This window comes from Phyllopteryx taeniolatus, chromosome 14 (assembly GCF_024500385.1).
Source record: "Phyllopteryx taeniolatus isolate TA_2022b chromosome 14, UOR_Ptae_1.2, whole genome shotgun sequence".
NCBI classification, from domain to species: domain Eukaryota; kingdom Metazoa; phylum Chordata; class Actinopteri; order Syngnathiformes; family Syngnathidae; genus Phyllopteryx; species Phyllopteryx taeniolatus.
The window spans coordinates 10,771,936-10,795,379 of NC_084515.1; the positions used below are offsets into that span (position 1 = coordinate 10,771,936).

At 41.1% G+C, this 23,444-nt stretch overlaps 1 protein-coding gene across 1 annotated transcript; it reads left to right on the top strand.

Moving 5' to 3' along the window:
* Positions 1-1,603: 1,603 nt before the first annotated feature.
* On the top strand, positions 1,604-23,417 carry gipc2 (GIPC PDZ domain containing family, member 2). Its single transcript, XM_061797274.1, has 6 exons — positions 1,604-2,221; positions 14,243-14,428; positions 18,449-18,629; positions 20,117-20,229; positions 20,311-20,392; positions 21,092-23,417. Exons 1-6 carry the CDS (start codon positions 1,922-1,924, stop codon positions 21,241-21,243), a joined length of 1,014 nt encoding a protein of 337 aa, XP_061653258.1. The 5' UTR covers positions 1,604-1,921; the 3' UTR covers positions 21,244-23,417.
* The last annotated feature ends 27 nt before the right edge of the window (positions 23,418-23,444 follow it).

Genomic DNA, 23,444 nt, shown 5'->3' on the forward strand with positions numbered 1-23,444 from the left:
CAGTACATGACATTTGTACCCACCAGGGGACGCTACATCACTCATCACCGCTGACATTGGGGGCGTGGATCCTCAGAGGGCTGAATGTATGAATGTGGAGACTGAGGGGCCTCATTTGCTTTTAGCTCCAGCTACTCATTCCCCATCAACATGTATTTCTACACAAACAGTATATTCAAATACAGTGAGATAACTCGCTACTGCTGCATTTTAAGGATACTTAAAGTGTGGCGAAATGAACGATGTTTCACCAATTGACATGAAATTGGGTTGACATCTTTTATTACGGGTGTATGAAAAGTATCAATGACCCATGGCCTAAAGTGAAGAGGTCGTTGGCCTTTTTTTAGTTTGAAGCAGTGATGATCCATCACAGTTGTATGTTGCCGCAAACAACTATAACCACACTAAATAATAAAAACATCGTTAGATTGTGTCAATGTGCTCATACGTTCCCGGGCAGTATTTTTAAGATGTGTACCATTTTTTAAAGAAAAAGCGAGTGAAGGGCAAAACACATTTATTTTATTTTAATGAGATTCAAATTCAACTGTAAGGCAATTCAGAACAGCCCAATCATTAAACAAAAATCACCATCAAGAAAATAGTGAGATGTCCTCATTCAATAAAGAAACTAATAAAGAAAATAATGAGATGGTCATTCACTCATATCTCCCAAAAATTGCCAATATTTCACAAATTCTGCTAGGATATGAGCACAACTGTATACTTGTAAATGCAAAATGTTGTGTTGGATCTCAAGAATTTTACGCAGAAAAAATACAGAGGTGACATCGAGCAATCATTTTTTTTTGTAAAGTTAAAAAAAATATGTAATTAAAAAATATATATTTAAAATAACTGAAGCATATTGTAAAAAAGTAATAACATAAAAAAGATATTTAAATGTAATATAAAAAATATTACAATAAATCAAATAATATTGAAAAAAATACATAATTAAAAAAAAGTTGAAATATAACAAGTTACAACTTGAAGCACACTGTAAAATATAAAATAAAGCATTTATGTATTTATGTATTTCAGAATATTTAAAAAATATAAGTGTTGAAATATAATATATTTAAATTTTAAAGCAAAACATATTCTAAAACCGTATGAATACAATTTTAAATAAATTTGAAGATAGTGTTGAAATATACAGTAGTAAAAGAACAATGCGGTTTCAGATACTGCATTTCAATTGCACATGTGCAAATATTTATTTTATTGTAGGTGTTGAAAGATTATATCTATGCAGATTGTATGTGCAAATATTGTTTGAATTAATGTAAATTATGTAAATAGCATGTACAAATATTGTTCATATTATGTAAAACAGGGGTGGGGAACCCTTTTCCTACCTGGGGGGCATTTTACCCACTAGGTATTTTTTATGAAAAATATAATTGTTTTCATTGAATTATTTTTGTAATGCTACATTATGTATATGGCTGTTTACTATGGCAGTGCAAATGTGTCTACTGCGTAGTAAGCATTGAGGAAAAAGTGATGCTTCTGGTTGTGACAGGTGTACCCAATGAAGTGACCGCATGGGTGCACAGGTGTACCGGTGCTGCCGCCGCCGCCGCCACCACCACCGCCGCTCCCAGTGCGCCTGCGCCGGGGGAGAGGCGCGCACAGAGAGGCTATTGTTAGCCAGGCACCCCGCAGGTTGCCTCTCTTACGCCGCACTTTATCCCCGGCTACCTGTTGCTCGTTCGCCGCCGTCTTCCCCGCAAAACTCGCCGTTTCGGACTGGGCCGCGGCCAGGTGAGCGACGGAAAAGTATCCTCGGGGGAAGAGGAAAGTCAAGCGAAACGGAAACAAGGAAGTAAAAAAAAAAAAAAAAAAACGAAAACGAAATTTCAACAGGTTCAAATGTTTTAGCAGTTTGACGGGCTAACCGAGACGCACAAAAATGCCGCTTGGCCCGTGGAGAAAGAAAAACAAGTCGACCAAGGACCACCTGGTGGACAACGAGGAGGTCGGCGGCGGGCACCACGCAGGTGCGGCGGGCTCGCTGCTCGCCGCCGGAGGCAACAAGTCGGCGGCGAACGGCGCCGCAGGACTGCCTCCGCCGCCCGCCAACCTGCGGCCCAAGCTGGTCTTCCACACGCAGCTCGCCCACGGCAGCCCCACGGGTAGAATTGAAGGCTTCTCCAACGTCAAGGAGCTGTACGCCAAGATAGCAGACGCCTTCAATATCAGCCCACCGGAGGTAAGAACACCGACCCACTCAATCACCCACCACCAACCACACTTTGCTTCAATCAGGGTGTTCACAATTCGTTTTATATGCTGGAGATCTTTTCTAGATATGCAACGATGCAAAAGAAAACAAAACTATTTCAAGCTAAAATAGTAACATCATTTCTCTTTATAACGCTGTGGTGAGTGACGATCATTTTCAGAAGCAAAAATGGTTTCCTCCACCTATCTCAAGTAACTTTTAAAAATGGTCATCATTCTACAGATTGGTCTTGTTTTGATTCTGAATGTGGAAATTGGATTCGCCTGCTGCTCAGTTCCGGGGGTGGGCGGATCTATTTTAGTGGAATGCAAGGCCGCAGCTTTTACATAAAGCTGTGACGTAGCAGTTTTTTCAAACTAATTACAATATATAAAGAATATAGTTGCTTGATTGATTAATTTTAGAGTGTATAATACATTAAAGTCGAATAATTTCAAAGTGGCCCTCGCATCCTTGTTTTTTTGTTTGTTTGTATGAGGCCCTCGGAGGATAAAGTTTGGACACCTGTGGTTTATGTACAACCAAAAGTGGGATAAGAACTCGTACTCTGTACTGTACTCACGGTGGCTATCAAAAGTTTACACACCCCTGTTCAACTTCCATGTTTTTGTGATTAAAAAATGAGACCAAACTTTTTCCACCATTGAGACCTGTACAACTCAATTGAAAAAAATTATCTTTTCTAGGGGTGGGTCAAAATATTGATTAATCAATGCATTGCAATGCTGAGTCGACTGCTACTAGGCAACAGAGTAAGGCTTTTTTGAGGCACCACATACAAATATATGGTATTGTATTATTATTATTTTTATTGAACCACAAAAACATGGCATGATTGTCATTGAGGAAAGGGATAGCCACAAAGAAGAGGAAACAGGCAAGAATAAGGAGAGAGCGTTGTTCTTGTGAAGTTTCTCTCATTTTTGCTCGCAACTCAAGTTTATTTGTCATAGCATCTTCAATAGGTGTTGCTGTTTCGGTTAGCAATGGTTTAAATGGGCTCAGAAGGTGACTCTAAGACACCCATGTACGAAAGATATTGAGTCACAAGCTGTTAGGGTGGAGGGAAGGAGGTTTTCTATTTGAGGGTGGCGTTTATTTGTCACTGCGTCATCATTAGGTGTTTTGGCTAGCAATGTAGTAGTTTAAGTGGGCTTAAGAGTTATCAATTTAATGACGTGTGTGAACAATAGCATTGTTTAGTAGATGATGCACAAGGCAACTAACTGGGGCACGGCAACTATTTGAGGAAATACGGCATGTTTATTAACTAATACTATCCTGTTTTTCTGCCATGTAAAGAAATGTGTTGGGGAGGCTGGGCAACAGAGTAAGGCTTTTTTGAGGCACCACATACAAATATATGGTATTGTATTATTATTATTTTTTTTTTATTATAAAACCACAAAAAACATGGCATGATTGTCATTGAAGAAAGGGATGGCCACAAAGAAGAGGAAACGGGCAAGATTAAGGAGAGAGCGTTGTTCTTTTTGTGAAGTTTCTCTCATTTTTGCTCACAACATGAAGACAAAAAAATTGGCCGGGTGACAGCTTGTGTCTCGAGAAACTAAGTTGGGTCACTTGTAACTCGAAGACCCACTATGTGGTTTCACAGTCAAAACGGGCCTCTGAGGGGAAGCATAACTACAATGGCTTGTGAAAAAAATGAGTTTGATACTCCTCTCTGTACACACAGGGAAGGACGAGACATAATGTAACAAAACCCTGCATTAAAGAGACTGCTAACCAAATGGGGTCAGCCTTTTCTTTGGTTATGTGTTGATGCACATTTCACATCTATACCATGCGGTCATATATGCAATATCATAAATTAATTTGGTGGAGAATCAATATTTGTGCCTCATAGCTTCTAGTTGTCAGAGTTTGGGTGGGTTAAAAACTTTCTTCTACAACCCCAATTCCAATGAAGTTGGGACGTTGTGTTAAATATAAATAAAAACAGAATCCATCCATCCATCCATTCATCCATTTTCTGAGCCGCTTCTCCTCACTAGGATGATTTGCAAATCATGTTCAACCTATATTTAATTGAAGACACTACAAAGACAAGATATTTAAGGTTCAAACTGATAAACTTTATTGTTTTTAGAAAATAATCATTAACTTAGAATTTTATGGCTGGAACACGTTCCAAAAAAGCTGGGACAGGTGGCAAAAAAGACTGAGAAAGTTGAGGAATGCTCATCAAACACCTGTTTGGAGCATCCCACAGGTGAACAGGCTAATTGGGAACATGTGGGTGCCATGATTGGGTATAAAAGGAGCTTCCCTGAATTGCTCAGCCATTCACAAGCAAAGATGGGGCGAGGTTCACCTCTTTGTGAACAAGTGCGTGAGAAAATAGTCGAACAGTTTAAGGACAATGTTCCTCAAGGTACAATTGCAAGCAATTTAGGGATTTCATCATCTACGGTCCATAATGTCATCAAAAGGTTCAGAGAATCTGGAGAAATCACTGCATGTAAGCGGCAAGGCCGAAAACCAACATCGAATGGCCGTGACCTTCGATGCCTCAGGCGGCACTGCATCAAAAACCGACATCAATGTGTAAAGGATGTCACCACATGGGCTCAGGAACACTTCAGAAAACCAATGGCAGTAAATACAGTTCGGCGCTACATCCATAAGTGCAACTTGAAACTCTACTATGCAAAGCAAAAGCCATTTATCAACAACACCCACAAACGCCTCCGGCTTCTCTGGGCCTGAGCTCATCTAAGATGGACTGATGAAAAGTGGAAAAGTGTTCTGTGGTCCGACGAGTCCACATTTCAAATTGTTTTTGGAAATTGTGTCCTCCGAGTCAAAGAGGAAAAGAACCATCTAGACTGTTATGGACGCAAAGTTCAAAAGCCAGCATCTGTGATGGTATGGGACTGTGTTAGTGCCAATTGCATGGATAACTTACACATCTGTGAAGGCACCATTCATGCTGAAAGGTACATACAGGTTTTGGAGAAACATATGCTGCCATCCAAGCAACATCTTTTTCATGGACGCCCCTGCGTATTTCAGCAAGACAATGCCAAACCACATTCTGCACGTGTTACAACAGTGTGGCTTCGTAGTAAAAGAGTGCGGGTACTCGACTGGCCTGCCTGCAGTCCAGACCTGTCTCCTATTGAAAATGTGTGGCGCATTGTGAAGCGTAAAATACGACAACGGAGACCCCGGACTGTTGAACAGCTGAAGCTGTACATCAAGCAAGAATGGGAAGGAATTCCACCTCCAAAGCTTCAACAATTGGTGTCCTCAGTTCCCAAACGTTTATTGAATGTTGTTAAAAGAAAAGGTGATGTAACACAGTGGTAAACATGACCCTGTCCCAGCTTTTTTGGAACGTGTTGCAGCCATAAAATTCTAAGTTAATGATTATTTGCTAAAAACAAAAAAAGTTTATCAGTTTGAACATTAAATATCTTGTCTTTGTAGTGTATTCAATTAAATATAGGTTGAACATGATTCGCAAATCATTGTATTCTGTTTTTATTTATGTTTAACACAACGTCCCAACGTCATTGGAATTGGGGTTGTACTACAGTATCTAGTGAGACATGACTGCCGAAGGATCCAAAACAAAAGCTGGTCTGCTCTCCTCCCCCCCTTTTAGTCTTGTCTTTTGAAAGTGTGAATGCACAGGCGGCTTTTGTGCGACCTTACACACTGGTTGATGAGATGCGAAGCCGAAAAAACGCAGAGAGAATCTGTCTGACGCCTTGCGAAAGGAGCTAGACAAGGCAGGTTTTAGCCCATTTCTGTTGCCCTTTCTTCCATGTCTATTCCTGACACTTAAGAGTATGTCTTTGTCTCAACTTGCTCTAGTTTTGACTTTTTTTGTAGTCAGTCTTGCCCTGCTGAAATGTAGATAGACGCTGAATATGTGAAGATGATTTCTTGCTTTCCCATGCAGATGGACAAGTCAAAATACGGTATGACGCTTGAGTCCAGTAAGTGTCAGTTGCGTTCATTCCACACTTGTGTCGACTGTCAAAACAACTCAAAAAGCTGCTGACTCAGAATGCTCATGCTAAGCGAAGCGCGAAGAATTAGTAACTTCAGGTCAAACAAGTAAGTTGCTTGGTTGACCTGATAACACAAAGAAAGACATAGGAGGATAGTTGTAACCGTGCAAAGTCCATAGGTGCAGGTCGCATGTATTTCAAACTGTTGTGGACTATCAAAACAACTCAAAAACATTTAGCCAAGTGTCTAATTGGAATGCAAATTCCTTTGTCGATCATTCGTGACATGATAACACAAAGAAAGACATCGACAGGTTGTTGTAACCATGCTTATTGCACAGGTGTTGGTTGTGTGCGTTTCACTGGAGCTGTAAAAAGCTATAGCCAACTGTAAACACGGAACGGTAACGCACCGAAGCAACATGCTTCGCTGAATATTTGTGACTTGATTGTGGTCTTGTGTAGAGTTGTAAAGGTGAGACAAGGCGACTGGAGTAAAATATTTACGGCTTGGAAGCACATACCTTGGGTCAAAATGATCCAACATGTCTATAAATCCACTGGTTTTAAATGGGCACCATGTCTTGTGTCCGTGGACGCGGAATGCTAATGCTAAAGGCAATGGTAACAGGCTTCACTAGTCATTTGACCTGATCCGTTACTTGACGTTTGCCCCCGATTACAACGAGAGTTGGCCAACAGGATGTTGCTATCTGTCAGTAGCGTAGCATGAAGCTACATAGATGTTGTATCCACCCATGTCACGAAAGAGACACACATGTAATAATGCAGTCATGTGTTGGTGTTGGTAGTGGCAGGAAGTCCCTGACGTCCGGTTGTGCGGGCACTGCCTCAAATTTGAGCAGATAACCTGTGGTGGGCCACGGCCATCCCACAGCTCCCCGGGGAGCAACTCTGTTTTGGGCTGCTATTCCATCCGAAAACATGCCCACTCTTTACGACACTGCAAAATTCCTCTTCTTTTTGATCGATCTCTCGTAATGGATCTCATTGGATTGTGTAGATGTAACTGAATTAAAAGGCATCTCTCAAAAGGGAAGGCCTGTATTTGTACTCATTTTTTGGTTTAATATTAAACAATGTTAGCGGTAGAGATGTCCCGGGGACTTTTTTCTGCACCAGAGTGTGACACGAGTCACATGATTTGGAGTATCTGCTGATACAGAGTCTGAACCAATACCTTCACAACGTATGAAGAAGAAAATGATGAAAGTGGATTTTAAAAAGGGTGTCCGAAGGGTCACTGGTTCAAATCCCGACTACGACTGTCCGCATGTCAAAGTGTCCTTGGGGAAGACACTGAACCCTAATTTGCTCCCAGTGGGCCTGGCTGCGCCTTGCATGGCAGCAGTCGCCCATTGTATGAATGTGTGGGTGAATGTGAAGCTTTGTAAAGCGCTTTGGGCACTGTGAAGTTGTAGATAAAGCGCTATATAAATGCAGTCCATTTACCATTTATTACGGCGAAGTGCAGCGAAACGGCAACAACTGAGGCAGACTGGGCAGAGCTAAAAAGTCATAGACACATACATACAGCGTCCACGTTTCTAAAACGAAATATGTGTGTAATTCATTTTGTTGTGTTTAGGTTTACAATAAACTCCAACTGGGGTGTCATTAAACTGCTTAACGCACACTCAGAGAGGGCAGAATAACGTTTCACAAGCTTGCTGCAAGCAACACAGGTGCATTAAGGGTGCTTTCACAACACAAGCTTGAATACACACACACACACCACGCTGTTCAGCACAGTTTTTCTTTGATTATGTTTTTATCGAAATCACGATTAAATTTCAGTTAATCGCCCAGCCCTAGCCTGAGATCATCTTTAATACTGTGCAGGAAAAAACATTTTTATTCATCTGAGTGACAGGTTTACATGCTTTGGTAGATGCTGCTGTTTTGGTTAGCGACCAAGTTCAAATGGGTACAATGGTGTCTCTTCTGTAGCTGTTTACCTACCCTTTAGGGTATTCACGCTGTTTCTTTGTAACAGTTAAGTTGCACTTGTGTCGCTCCAGTAACTTTAATTTCCAGCCGACTGGTCAATAAAACTTGCTACAAAACTGGCATCTATAAAATGCCAAGTTGGCAACCAAGACCCATGACATCATCTGACTCCACGGTCTAGCCGATGTGGACAGAAGCAGTGTTATTCCTACTTGGGTCAAAGTCCGTGCTTATACGGGCAGCTGTGGAGTTTGAGGTGTGGCCGCTGTTTTCCTGCAATTTGAATGTGTGGCCTGCACAGCGTTGCTTACCTTGCATTGGTGTGACGGATTTTGTAATCCAACAGATTAAGTGGCGCAATCTCATTTGTTGCAGGTGTGTGCGTGTGTGTCTAATTTACCATGCTGATTTGTACAGGATGTTATTTTAAAGTGTTGCGTTGTGCTATGAGAAGTGAATGATATGCTAGAGCCCCCCTCAGAACGGTCCTTTTACCTTTATCCTTTTTTTTTTAAGATCCCAATGTTGTGTTTTGATTCACACTTAAGATGTTTTCATTGTGATCTGATGTGATACCACCTTTTTTTTTTGCTGTGGAAAATCACACATCCACACAGTTTCATCAAAAGGCGTCTTATTAGAGGGAAGGCTTTTGTTGGAGAAATAGGTTGACGTGTGTAGGGGAACCCCGATTTACGAATGCCCCAATGTCCGAACTGTTCCGTTTACGTACCTCACACCAAACAAAAGTATTGTCCGATGGACGAACCTTATCGCGGTGTGCAAATGTTTCATTCATCCATTTTGTGTGAGGTGGTGCACCCATTGTGGAGAAGGCGGATCACTCACAGCTGTGCCGGCGTCGCAGTTGGTCACTACTTAGCTTAGTGCGTCATTTTCTGCCTTGTAGGTGTTTTTCGCCTTTTTTTTTTTTTTGCATTTTGCTAGCTCAACATGGGTCCAAGAAAAGCAACGGGCAAGCGTAGCAAGAGGGAGGGACTTGAAAAAGACGATTTGTGAGCAGTATATCAATGGCACACGCATTGCAGAGCTTGCTCGCAAGTATGGATGAAACAAGTCCACGATTGCTACTATGGTGGACATTTTGTTTTTTTTTGCTCCTGACATGGCAAAGAGAGTGAATTATCTTCGAAAGGAACAAGAGAATTTTTTTTACCAAGTAGAAAAATTCTTGCTTGTTTGGATTAATGAAAAACACCGAGCAAGTGGTAGCATTTCTAAACTTTCATTTGCCAGAAGGCTGACATGCCGACTTGTTGTCAGGAGAAGAAGCTGCAAGAAGTCAAGGTAAAGTGGATAATTTTTTTTATTCTTCATAATTGGAGTAACGTGGTTGTTAAAGTAAAAAAAAAAAAAAATGTTTCCCCTGACTTTCTATCAATGCACCAGAGGGACTCGTAACATGGCAGTTTGTGTGCATGTGGGCAGGGCAGCTGCATTTGAATGAGGAGGACAGTTCCGTTTGTTGTTGTTGTTAACTTGGCTAATAGAGATTTTTGATCGATCACCCCTTGTCATGTTTGATAAACCGTATAGCTTTAGATTGTGTGCAAAGTGGGAAAACTTCGACTATAATCATTCATGTTTACGTTATTTCTTTATTATGTTCAATTTACAAACCTTTCAATTTACAAACCCTGTACAAGAACCAATTAAGTTTGTAAATAAAGGTTCCAATGTATTTGAGCATTCTTTTGTCACGGCATCTTTGATAAGTGCTCCTGTTTTGGTTAGCAACGAGGTTAGTAGTTGTGTACTTATTTGGACAGGGCAGCTTTAAAGATGAGTTCATTGTGCGCCACTGTGATGCCACTCTGCTATCACAGTGGAACATCATACATTCACGCGGTAAGGTTAACGATTGCACCGCCGTGAATGCTGATGACTGTGATTTCCTTTTTAAAAGCAGAAACCACTGACCTCAGCACTAACTTTGCCACCACAAGCAGCCAGTGCAGGAACACGAGACAAAGACAAACATTGACCTGCACTCGTGCATAAAATAAATAAATAAATGCATTTGCATCAGTTGTCACCATAACATTTGTTTTTAACTATCTCAAAGTTGTACTGCTAATTTGTACAGTTTATGTCAAGTGAGTTTGAAATGCGCGTGCGCATGCACTTGAAGTGGCGAGTCTTCAAACTTTAAACCAGGGGTGCCAAACACATTTTTTTCATTCACCCCAATTTGATCTCAAGTGGGCCAGATTTAAGTATTTTTTTAGGCTTTACATGATCATGATTTTTGGGACTGATCAGCGAGTTTAAATAAACGATAACCGATCACGGATCCGATCACAAGATGGAGCAATGTCTCTATTTAAATGACTTGTTCGTTTACTTAATTGCTCAAAAAATGTTATTTACAATAAATATATCTTTGTTCCGAGCACCGGTGACCACCAACACACATTTTTCCCCATTTAGTTCTTATAATACACATGACGTGATCGATTGTTGTTGTCATGGCCCGAGTGTATCCGGTCGGGTTTGAGTTGATAAGATAAAGCCCAGTGATCGTAAAAAACGTGATGTGGTGGTATCGGAATACAAGATTTTATTGCAGTAGTCTGACATAGTGCAATCGTGAAAGACCAAATTTGTCTTGTAGTTTGATCCACACATTACGTGTTGTCTGTCCCACACCGCCAAGGTTTTTTTTTTTTTTTTTTTAAATAACTTTATTGGCGGTCAGGCTAAAAATAAACGCGGAGTAAATGTCTTTTGCAGAGCCGATCAATGACGTCATTGATCGGCTCGACAAATTATGACAAAGCCGATCAGAATAACATGCTAATTTATTTCATCTTTTTTATTTGTTATGCTGTTTAAAGGGTGTTGTTGGGTGTTTCTGATGCAATACTATAGTAGAATGGTAATTGAATGACATTTAATCATGTCAAAATTGTGGTTCCACTGTACTCGTGTGTGTGTGTGTGTGTGTGTGTGTGTGTGTGTGTGTGTGTGTGTGTGTCTGTGTGAGAGACTTTTATCCATGTGCATCTCGGCCAAAGTTAAACACACGTACATTGAGTCCCTTCATCCATGTGGTTCTCGAGTCCGTGGGAGGTGTGGTGAGTCTGATTGGGGGGGGGGGGGTTGAATCTAGCTCGCGCCAGCCAGTAGTGTGAAGGGCACAGTGGGGAGGGGAGCAGCGCTGAGAGCCGCCTGGGGCGCAGAGAAGCCGCTTAACGCTGCCGGCAGCCTTGGTAACGGGCTCTGAGCGAGCACTTGTGTACCTCCTGGAAGAAGGGGGGGTGGGTGGCGAAAGAAAGTAGACCCTTAGATTCAGTCCCTCTCTCCTCCTCTTGCGGCCCCCTTTCTATTATCACCCTCTTCAATTATGGTCTGGTTCCCCATGGCAACATGTTGGATAAAGTGCATGTGTGTGTATCTGTAGAAGTAGCGCCTGTTGGTAAACAGCGAAAACAAGGCCTGATTGGCACACAGTGAAAAACTGATTCACTCCCTTTTTGCAGAAGAAAATAATTCTGGCTTTTGTTTCTGGAGACGATTCATCAACATTCAGTTTCACACAATCGATCAATTAAGAAACTATTATGTCCATCCATTGTAAGTTAACCACAGTAATATAAATCTAAATTAAAGTAAAACTACTCACCATTTGAAGACATCGGGCACAGACTTAATGGACCCTCAGTTGCTTCAGGACGTGATTAAAGCACTCAATGTTATGGATATTGATAATGTATTTGTCAAATGGAATCCAACAGTTTACTGCCAACAATATATATACATTTTTCAACAGAGTATGAATATGTATAGTACAAACAGAGTATGGTTTCGTGGCAGGTAGTAGAAAGAGTGTCGTGATCATGAGAAAAGATGACCCATTTTATGGAGTGAATGAGCAACGCCATGTAAAAAAGACTGACGTTCAATTCGAGCCATGCGACCGCATTGTTCACTGCAAATTTCAAAGATTTATATCGCTAAATAACTGACTATTTTGCTTGTTTTTGTCACAGAAGTAAAAAAATCAAATCTTGTTTTCTCTGCCTTTTGATCAGAAACCTGTGTTTTTTGTGAAACCAGCCCATATTCTACTAGTGATTAATAAAGAACGGTGAAAGTTTGAAACAAACTTTTTTTCTGGTGAAAGAAGAGACTCTACTCTTTATTTTGGTACATTTGGAGCTCACTTTGTCACAGAACACAGTATTCCATTGGTCTTGAAAGATCAATCAAAATGCTCTAAACAGTTGTCAGTGAATGAGTTAATGTGGTGCTGTCACAATAAAAACAATCCATTACATTTCTGGTTTTATGGTTAACACACATTTCCTGGGTGCCATCACTGGTACTCTTTTTGTGCTGACGTCACCCCAAAAAAGAAATTCACACATTCAAAATGTCAATTTCTCGATCTGTGGTTATCATCTGGTACTATCTGTGGTGGCATCACAACACGTATTTGCATGCGGGATGATGGTTTGAGCTCTATGTTTTGACTCTTTTGGTTGTTCTTCTGCATTATGTGAGGCACTTTTCCCCAACACGATGACATGCTTGTGGTCAACGGCAGCGGCGGCGAACAAAAGTGTGTCTTAACTTTGTTAAAATGAATGACCAGTCGCCTCAATGCAACACTTGGAATAAGATTATATTGTGCAAAGGAGTTTTTCCCGAGGTGTAGCGTCTGACTCGCTCCCAGCCTCAGCCTACACCTCACGCAGCTTCAGTGAAGTCAACTCTCAGTGACTTGGGTGAGTGTAACCATAAAATACGTCTATGCCAACCTTGATACAGCTAACAAGGTAAACGGTTGCTTGCACTTCTGCACTGATGGTTTTCAGCGTTTATTTGAGTCTTCAAACCATCGTAAGCGCTGTTGACAAAAAAGAAAAAAGCTTAACATTGGGCTAAAACTTCACCGTAGCAACTTTACGTCACAATGAATCGGGACAAAATTCACATAAACATTGTCTCACAGTATCACAAACACTAACCTTGTGCCTCATCGGTGTGTAAGGAAACGAATCAGTGTTTTAGAGCATTTGGTTCCATCCATTTAAAAAAAAAAAAACTTTTTTAAAAAAACAAAAATCAGCGGTGCCATGTGAAGTTACTTTTTGTGCCAAAATGCTGAGTTCTGTTCCGTACTCTTCAAAATAAAAGGTTACAAGCATAAAACAAGAAGTCAAGTTAAAACTTGCACATATAAACCATTTGACGTGATGAAACGGAATACAAGGGCAGCTATATAGTGAAGTCACCTCTCAGTCAACTGGGTGAGTGAAACAATCAAATCAAATCGTTAAAACAGTTAAAATAACTAACTAACTAAAATAACAGTGCTATATTTATCTTTTAGCTGAAACAATTAATGAATATTAGGTCAAATGGGTTAGTTCCACGCACATTGCCTTTTAGTTTGTAGGTTTGATATTGATACTGGTTATAAAGACCCTCGAGTCAAATGTTCATTTTAGTCGATGCTGTGGGCTGCTAAGAAAATCGATGTTCATAATTTGGACACCCTTTATTTAAACCATCCAAACATTTTTGACCCAGCCTCCTAAAAGAATCAGAATCGAGAATCGTGTGGAACCGGAATCGAACTAAGGAGCTGGAACCGGAACCGGAACCGGAATCGCTCAAATTCAAACGATGCCCAACCCTACCCATAGTCGTAACTAATAGCGTGCCTAATCGGCGTGCCTGAGGTTGTTGTTTCCTCTGAGTGTGGAGCTCAGATGTAAGACTGTGAAATGTGTATGGGAGTGCAACAAATGAGTGGTGGCAGTCGGACCACTAGCTGGGTGTCAATCTGTTTAAAGTGCTGTGAAATCAGCTTACTGCTTCTGCTGATCACACTTATAAGCCCTCTAAAGTGTGAAGGTCATTTGTCTTTTTGATTTTGTACACACGTACACACACCCACACACACTGATGACACTCCGAGCCGTCAGTGATTAACATACCTTCTGGCTGTTCTTTGATCCAAACTGATTGGATTTTCTGATTTTATTTCTTTGTCACGCAGATCCTCTTCTGCACCCTCAACACACACAAGATCGACATGGACAAGTTGCTCGGCGGCCAGATCGGCTTGGAGGACTTCATCTTTGCCCACGTCCGGGGACTCAAGAAGGAGGTGGAAGTGTTTAAGTCAGAAGATGCGCTGGGCCTGACCATCACCGACAACGGTGCGGGGTTCGCCTTCATTAAGGTAAACCTGCGCTCCACCACAATGGATGACGAAGAGGAACTTCCTGTTAGCTTCTTATTTGTTCCTGTTATTATTATATGTTACTCTCAAGCGGGGTACACACGTACTGATTTTTAAAATGTTACCTCAAACACAAGTCTTTGTCATCGTTTCAGTTTCAGTTTCAGATCACTTCTATAGTAGCCAGTTGGATCTCTTCAGGTCAGCAGCAGTCACTCGCGTTCTGCTACCTGGATGTATCCTGACGCCTATTGTTAACATACATTCTGAATTGGCTTATTGTGTTTGGTGTACTCCAGATGACCAACACAGCCCCTGCACACATAACCATATCCATTCCCCATATCTCCACCGACAATCCTCCTTCCCTCAATCTAGAAGTCTGTCATAGGACCAGTTCTGACTTGTGAGATGTAGCGCTGTGCCACAGGGCATCCAGACTGCGGGAAAATACAAAGAAGAGTAAGAAAGAAATGTTCAAAATACTCCTAAAAAATGTGACCCTCCAGCACGAAACTGATCAGAAGTCGCATGGCTGTGTTTTTGAGCTATATACATTTTCTGAAAAGGTGTTAAAAATGCTTTCCAACGATTTATAGGTTGTGGTAATCGGGTAACATTTGGTGAAGATATGTCAGTTTAAAGACCGGAAGTGCCGTTTCAGCGTTAGCCTAGCAACGAGGATGTTATGTTAACACCATGAGGGACTGTATTACTGCTTCTTGTTGGTCCATACGTGTAATGATGTACTTTTGAATTAAACCCACGGCTGCAGAGAGCTGCAAGCTTTCTGTTGGTACCAGACATGATGTGGTTTACCTCGTTTTGCACAGGGCAGCAGCCGATTTGCTTCGTTGATCTTTTCTCACAGACATTTCGCTGTAGCCTATCAATAAAAACATTTTTTTCCCCCAAGGAATTAAGGTAAGAAATTCCCATCAATTTCCGATTGTGAATGTAATCTTTATTTATTTTTCTGGTGTTTGATTCACATCTGAAAATTGATCTTTTGCACGTAATCAACACTTTCTGGACTTAAGCTCAAAACACTTCTGATCGATTTTGTGCTAGAGGGTCACAAAACACTTGGATCACTTTAGAGTAGTTTAACTTTTTTTATTATGAATTTTTTTTATTTTTTTTTAAACATATTTTTATGCATTTAAAATGTTCTTTCTTAAATATTTTCAAATGTGCTAATACACGTACTCCTGTATAACTGGGCATGAAAAGAAATGATTTTGACTTCATGTCTCGCTGGACACTTACCGTCATTTCTCATGTATAATGCGGATCCACGTATATTACGCACATTTCATTTTTCCATTTCCATTTTTGCATCATTTTTCCCCCAATACCATGCATTCCTAGAGGACATCTTTAAAAAACCAAAAAATCTGTGAATAGGCAAATGCCGAACTGCCAATCTGCTGCACTTCACTGTGCAACTCCAACTCGATTCACGCACACTTCTTAATAACAGAAAAATAATAAAACAATAAATAATATAATTATTAAAATAAATAAACAGAAATTCAAGTTAAATTGAAATTTGTATTAAATTGAAATAAAATGGGGAAAAAAAGCTCTGCAACCACACATGATTCGTCAACACTTTTTGGTAAAACCAAAGAATAAGAATTAACATTAATAACATTGCTTGAAAAACGAATGAAGTGGTTACATTATTTTTCCACTTGAAAATGTCCCTTGAACTGTACTGTTCCTTTCAGACACAATTCGTCAACAATCGGTTCCACATAATTGGCGATCATGTTGCGTGATTAGTCATCATATTGCTTTGACACCAGCAGCTATTTTGTAAACTCTCGGCAATGGAGAGGGATTAACTATCACATTTTGCTTCATCTAGTGGGGTTGTGGGAATTCTGTTTGCAGTTTGGTGCTGATCCAAATCGGCATGGTGTGGCCTTGGCCGAGGTCCACTGGAGTTTTGTTATGCTGCCACTGTGTAAAGAGCTTCCGTTGTCTCAGCGTCTCACACGCACACAGAGACAGACCTTGCTCTCATTTGCCATCGTGCGATACCAAGGCAACACTGCATGCCCACAATGCAACACTGGAGACGAAGCAAGCAAGCAAATCAAGTTGTAAAATAGTAAATACTTACAGTATTTTGTACAGTACTTTCTTAAAGAGTGGAAAGTATTTCAGACAGATGACTGAGCACTTCATAGTGAAGATTAGATTGGTTTGAAGATTACAAAGTAGGTTAATTCAGCAACAGCGTTATGGACAAAAATATTAGGATACCAGAAAATTCCACACATACCAGCAGAGTCCAGTCTTTTCCCACCAAGGGCTGCATACAGAATGATGAAAGGATTGCAGGGCCCGCCTTTAGTTTAATGTCTCCGTTTTCTGCAATAAGTGACAAAACGAACTAGTTGGAGTTTTGGGGTGGCCAGTGACGCTAGATCTGGCTCTGCCACAGATTAGAAAGAAAGCAAAGAATTCACAACCTAACCTGCCACAGGTTTTACACTACTGTACTCTATTTAATTTCACTATTCATTTACTAATGACAGTTGCACCTTGACTTACGAGTAACCAGTCTTATGAGTTTTTTTGAGAGAGGTGCCGTCGTTCACCTCCTTTTTTTTTTGTCTTGATTTATGAGCAAAAATTCGAGATACGAGGACAAGATGCTGGTAGCGAACTTCACAATGTCAAGCAGCAGTTAGGCAGATATTGAACATCCATCCATCCATTTTCTGAGCCGCTTCTCCTCACTAGGGTCGCGGGCGTGCTGGAGCCTATCCCAGCTGTCCTCGGGCAGGAGGCGGGGTACACCCTGAACTGGTTGCCAGCCAATCGCAGGGCACATAGGAACAAACAACCATTCGCACTCACAGTCATGCCTACGGGCAATTTAGAGTCTCCAATTCATGCATGTTTTTGGGATGTGGGAGGAAACCGGAGTGCCCGGAGAAAACCCACGCAGGCACGGGGAGAACATGCAAACTCCACACAGGCGGGGACGGGGATTGAACCCCACACCTCAGAACTGTGAGGCTGACGCTCTAACCAGTCGGCCACCGTGCCGCCAGATATTGAACAATTCCTCAAAAAAAGAGGCTTAAAGTTGTTAATTGACACTCAGTTAAAGTTTACTCTCAGGTTAAAAATAAAACAGAGTTACACTAAGTACAGTATTTAACCAAAATTTAATGAAAGTCGCTAGCCGAATGCTAAAACGCAGCAGACAGGCTAACAAAAGTGACATCAATGTTGCGGTGCTCTAACACTTTCAGTAATGGATATTAGAGGTGGAACAATGAATCCATTAATCAACAACTAATTGATTATCAAATTAATTGACCTATATTTTGGTAATCGAATAATCATTTAGACACCTTGTTTAACTGAAAATTGACCAAATCCTTGGAATTTCAGCGCCTCGACAATAAATATTCTCAGATTCCTGTTGTCCTCCAGGAAATCGGATTGATTATCTTTGGGTTTAGTTAAAATAAGACATTCGCCAACATCTGTGAAAAACGACTGCTGAACTTACAGAGTCACTTAAGTGTGAAAGTCTTTGTCTGTATAAGTATGCACAACCTAAGCTGGCCTTGGTGGCCAAGGCATCGCACAATTAATGCCAATAATGATGAACAAAAATAGTATTTAATTATTGCTGTATGTTGTATATAGTACAATGCTGTAGGGTGCTATTTTTCTTATTAATAAACATTTAAAAAAAAAATTTTGTTGGTGTTTTATTGGGAGCTGGAACAAATGAACGGAATTTTCCATTCGTTTTAATGGGTATAGTCAATTTGAGATATGAGTGTTAAGAGTTATGAGCGTGGTCAGGAAATGAGTTAAACTCCTAGTCAAGGCACCATTATACAGTATTTGGTACAGCAGCACCCTCCAGTGGCGAAAGTAAGAAGTTTAAAAAAAAAGAAAAAAAAGAAAAAAAAGAAAAAAGCAACAGCCATTCGACCAAATTTGTGTAATCATGAGCAATTTTTCATGTGTGTGTGGTGGCAGCGCATCAAAGAGGACAGTGTGGTGGACAAGGTGAAGGTGATCTGTGTGGGCGACCACATCGAGCGCATCAACGGCCGCAATATCGTGGGCACGCGCCACTACGAGGTGGCCCGCATGCTCAAAGAGCTGCCCAGGAAGGAGACCTTCACCCTTAAGCTGGTGGAACCCATGAAGGCCTTCGGTGAGCGACGTATCAATTAGACACACCTACAAAACGGGGAGCTCTTCTGTTTACGAGGGGCCCAATATACTTATATTTTCCTTTTTTTAATGCCCTTCAAGTGTTTTTAATACAAGAATTTACTGCAATTACGACTTTAGTATTGCGTTAGCATCGGTTAGTGAAAGAGTACAATGTGTTCATACATGCGTACAAATTTGGGGTACCTTGTAACAGTTGTAAACCGAGTACCCCGTGTACAATCTAATGAGCGCAAATACAAACAAATTCTGCCTTCACAAAAATGCTCACTTTTGAGTGACACTCCTTACAGAGCTTTTAATTTACTAATATACTGGTACTTTCAGCCGCAAGTAGAGGTGCAACAATTTAACTCATCTATTATCAAATGAATAGACAACTAATTTGCTCATCGATTAATTGTTTAGAGACCTTTTTTAACTTGTACATACAAATCCTTGGAATTTCAGCCTCTCAACAGTAAATATTCTCCGATTTCTGTAGTCCTCCATGAAAGCGGTGTATTGTTGTGTTGTGTTGAATCAAAATAAGACATCCAAACATCTGATTTTACTTCTACTAAAAAAATGATCAAAATATTTTGCCGATTTTCTGACGGATTTTACGGACTAAACCAGTACCTGCATCATAATCAATTTGTTTGTGCATTTTCTGCATTGTCAATTTTTTTTTTTTTAAAAGACCTTGAAGGGGTGGAAATAAAAAAAAAAAAAAGTTTGTCCAATTAATAAAGAAAATAAATCAATTATTCATTTAGTTGCAGCCCTACTTACGCGTTTCATTCATTTAAGGGGCGTGGCCTGGTGAGTGACGTCAGGAGCTGCAGTCAGTCGGGTAGGCCATTTATTTAGCTTAATGTTAACGCCTGCTACATGCTCCTTCTGAGTGTTTGACTGTCCAGTTGAATACATTCCTGAAAGTGGATAGCTGACTGTGGCTCTCCATTTTTCTCTTGTCCACTTCACTTGAGCGGCGCCGTATCTGAAACTACACAGGGCGGAAAAAAAAAAAAAACATAACTTGAAAAAACAGTCAATTCCAACAACCCAAAAGTTGGCATTTTCTGCAAAAAGGTCAAACAAAATGGTTCTACAGGATTGACTCACACCTAAGCATGTTTCATGCAAATACAAGGTGGTTTTGTTACCATGACAACCAGGGGCAGGGCACTGTGACAAAGTGAGTGGCAACTCAGTGTTGCCACCTTAATTACTTCCTCGATATAGTCAGTGACTTTTCCGACCTCTCTGGCGTCTTTTTATTGTAAAAGCGACTAGCAAAAAATCTAGCGACTTTGTGGCGATATAGGGACCCTGTGGGGACTTGAGGGAGCTGTTCACCCATCCAGACTGCAAATGAATGGTGCTTGCGTGATGCCGTCACTACCTAATTTAACTATACAGTATACTGTATACCCCATAAGAATATCAGATGAGATGAAATATCATTTGTTTGTTAACTGGCAGAAATGCTGGAGCCGAGGTCCAAGGGCGCCAAGCCCAGCACCGACAATAAGATCGGGAACGGCAAGGCAACTCTGAGACTTCGCTCCAAGGGCCCGGCGACGGTCGAGGACGAGGCAAGTAGTCTAACTAATCAAGTAATAACAAATTGATAACAACCTGTCAAACACCCGAGTTATATGTGCATTATTGTCCAGCCGACAGAGTTTGAGGAGAAAGCAGTGAAGAAGGTGGATGACCTGCTGGAGAGCTACATGGGGATCAGAGACACTGAACTCGGTGAGCATCCGCCATCCACCCCACAGAGGACACAACATTAGATACACCTGATCACAACCAATGGAATCCACCTTGCCAAGTGGAACAGCTTAGTTTTATAATACACAATGTCACGTTTCGTGTATTTCACCAGTATTCACCAGCAACACAGCGCTTCGTGGGCGGCGCCTTTGTCCTTAAAAGTCCCGTATTTTACCAAACAAACTTTTTCTACTGTTTGGGATTTAGTACTGGCTCCATGGTGCCTCAGTAAACATGTGAAACATGAATTGAAATTGTCCACGCATTCCTGAGTTGCAGACGTTTTTCTGCCGAGAGGCCTGAAATCAGGTCATTCGAATTTCTCAAGCTTATCTACGTCACTTGCGAAGATCTCCTTCCGCTTCCGAGACAGCGCTGTCAACATAGCAATATGTGCACCCTCACAAGTGGGTCATCTACACAGAGGCAACCAATCAGAAGAAAGACAAATATATATATTTTGTAATGAAATTGACACTTTTATACTAACTTCATGTATATCAATCGAGCTAATCTATCTATCCATCCATCCATCCTTCTCTTCTTAAGGCTTCGTCGAGGTACCGAATTGGAGTTAGTATTGGCAGAGACTTGAAAAGAAGGACTCGGGTGCCAGAAAATGTGATTAGAACAACCCAAGTGAAAAAACTGTTTTGTTTTGTTTTAATTTCCATCCAGCGGCCACAATGGTGGAGGTGGGCCGTGACAAGAAGAACCCAGATGAGTTCGCCATGGCGCTGGACGAGACACTCGGCGATTTCGCCTTCCCGGACGAGTTTGTCTTCGACGTCTGGGGCGCAATCGGAGATGCCAAGCAGGGAAGGTTCTAGGTCGACACCTGCCCTCCACCCACCCTCCGAAAAAAACACATACACAACTGAGTCTCGCTTGGTGATGCTTTAGCGAAGCGCACGGGACACTCCTCCTGCCTGAACGCTAAACATGTAGCCATGTCATTTTTTTAATACCACTCTTAATTAATCTATACAAATCAGGTGATCATGCTGATTTGTCAGCTATAATTTTAGAAATGTATGAATTCCATTTTCTTGGTTTAAAGGAGACACATGATGTAAAGAGGACTTTTTAATGACTTGAACTGAAATAGTTGGGTCATCAAGAGTATAATTCAGCAACCAAGTAGATCTTTTCTCAGCTTCCTGTTTCACAAAATGTGTCAACTCTGCTAATTCACACAACCCAGCCTCCTCACCGACTTTCTCCGTCCATGACTGTGCAGCTAGGCTGGGTCAACATACGTCATTTTCAAGCAATGGCCAGATCGCACTATGTCAAAGCCAATTGCTGCAGTGTTGTTGGAAACGCACAACAGTATTGAAGTGTTGCCTCCCTGAGTGAAAATGCACTTCAAACTTTTACTGACTTATGGCTGCTCACATTTTTCTCCATACTACCGCAAGGCCTGCCTGCATACGCCTACAACTGCACCCCGTCATCATTTCTAACGAAAGCTGTACTCTGCGTTGGCCCTGCAGTAGAGGGGGACAGGGTGAGCAGTGGACAGCCTCCTCAAAACTGACTGATTTCATCAAGGAAAAGGTGTGCTGTAACTGTTGATCCTTGGGCTATTTTGACAAAAGACGTGTTAATCGGACACCATATTACTGTTATAAATTGTGAAAAAATGCGTAATATCATCTGCTTTTGAATAGGTTACCATGTCCGACGACTTGTTTTGTGGTAAATAATCTACTGTTTTGACACGGAAATGAAATAAAAGGCACCTGTGATAAGCTACATTCCAAAACCTCCCGTCGTATGTATGCAGTTTTGCCCAAAATCATTTATAACTTGGACACATTTTTAGCTAAAGTGGAATGTTTTTATTTGTTTAGGGGCATGTTTTTTTTAAACTGGAAATGACACTAAGTGGGCGGCACGTTGGACGACTGTTTAGCACATCTGCCTCACAGTTCTGAGGACCGGGATTCAATCCCCGACCCCACCTGTGTGGAGTTTGCATGTTCTCCCCGTGCCTGCGTGGGTTTTCTCCGGGCACTCCAGTTTCCTCCCACATTCCAAAAACATGCGTGGTATGTTGATTGAGGACCCTAAATTGCCCTTAGGTGTGAATGTGTACGCGAATGGTTGTTTGTTTCTATGTGCCCTGCGATTGGCTGGCGACCGCTTCAGGGCGTACCCTGCCTCTCGCCCGAAGATTGCTGGGATAGGCTCCAGCACACCCTCGACCAAAGTGAGGATAAGCGGAATGGAAGATGAATGAACGAATGACACAAAGTGGCAAAGGATTGATCTGTTGTAATGAGAGTCATCAAAGTTTTATTTTGGTCATTAAGCAAATGTGCACACGTACAAAATATGATACACATGCAATTTTTTTTAAATAATTCTTAACTTAGATCATTTTAATCCAATATACTGAAGAGAGAGGCTAAAGAATGACAAATTGTTAAAACGTAAGAAACTATGAAAATAGCAAATAGTGGTACCTTGACATACAAGTTTAATTTGTTCTGTGACCACACCGCTAACGCAAAACACTTATCTTAAATCATCTTTTCCATTGAAATGATTGGAAATGCCATTAGTCTGTTCGAGACTGTACTTTGGTGTTCAATCCGTTTGTTAAAAGGGTTATAGCGCCGCAACATCATGCTAGTTATGCCATCTACCGGACTGAATGCCTAAGCTATACGGCTGTTTTAAATGCGTAAGGTGTAATTACTTTGTCTGGGAGTGGCAATACAGCTTGAAACCTGTTTTTTTGAAATTGTTCACTAATTGTATCTCCCAAACTGCTTGTTGTGAAGAGAGTTGAGTCACTGCCACCACACAGTGTTCATATCTCAACTCCGCGCTCGCAAAAAAGATTTTGTGAGTTGGCTCGTATCACAAAGAAACGAGCAAGGCATCACTGTATATTTTTTAATGACTATACATTACTTTATTGTCATTAAAAAGTGTCTTTTCTGCTGTCACAAGGGAATTGCCACTGTTGAACAATAAAATTGTGTTGTCGCAATTTCTGCTGTGTATTGACTCCCGACGA

Coding starts and splice junctions, on each gene's coding strand:
- gipc2 (XM_061797274.1), top strand. CDS start 1,922: ATGCCGCTTGGCCCGTGGAGAAAGAAAAACAAGTCGACCAAGGACCAC. Junction 2,222..14,242: donor TCAATATCAGCCCACCGGAG/GTAAGAACACCG, acceptor TTTGTCACGCAG/ATCCTCTTCTGCACCCTCAA. Junction 20,230..20,310: donor CGGCGACGGTCGAGGACGAG/GCAAGTAGTCTA, acceptor ATTATTGTCCAG/CCGACAGAGTTTGAGGAGAA.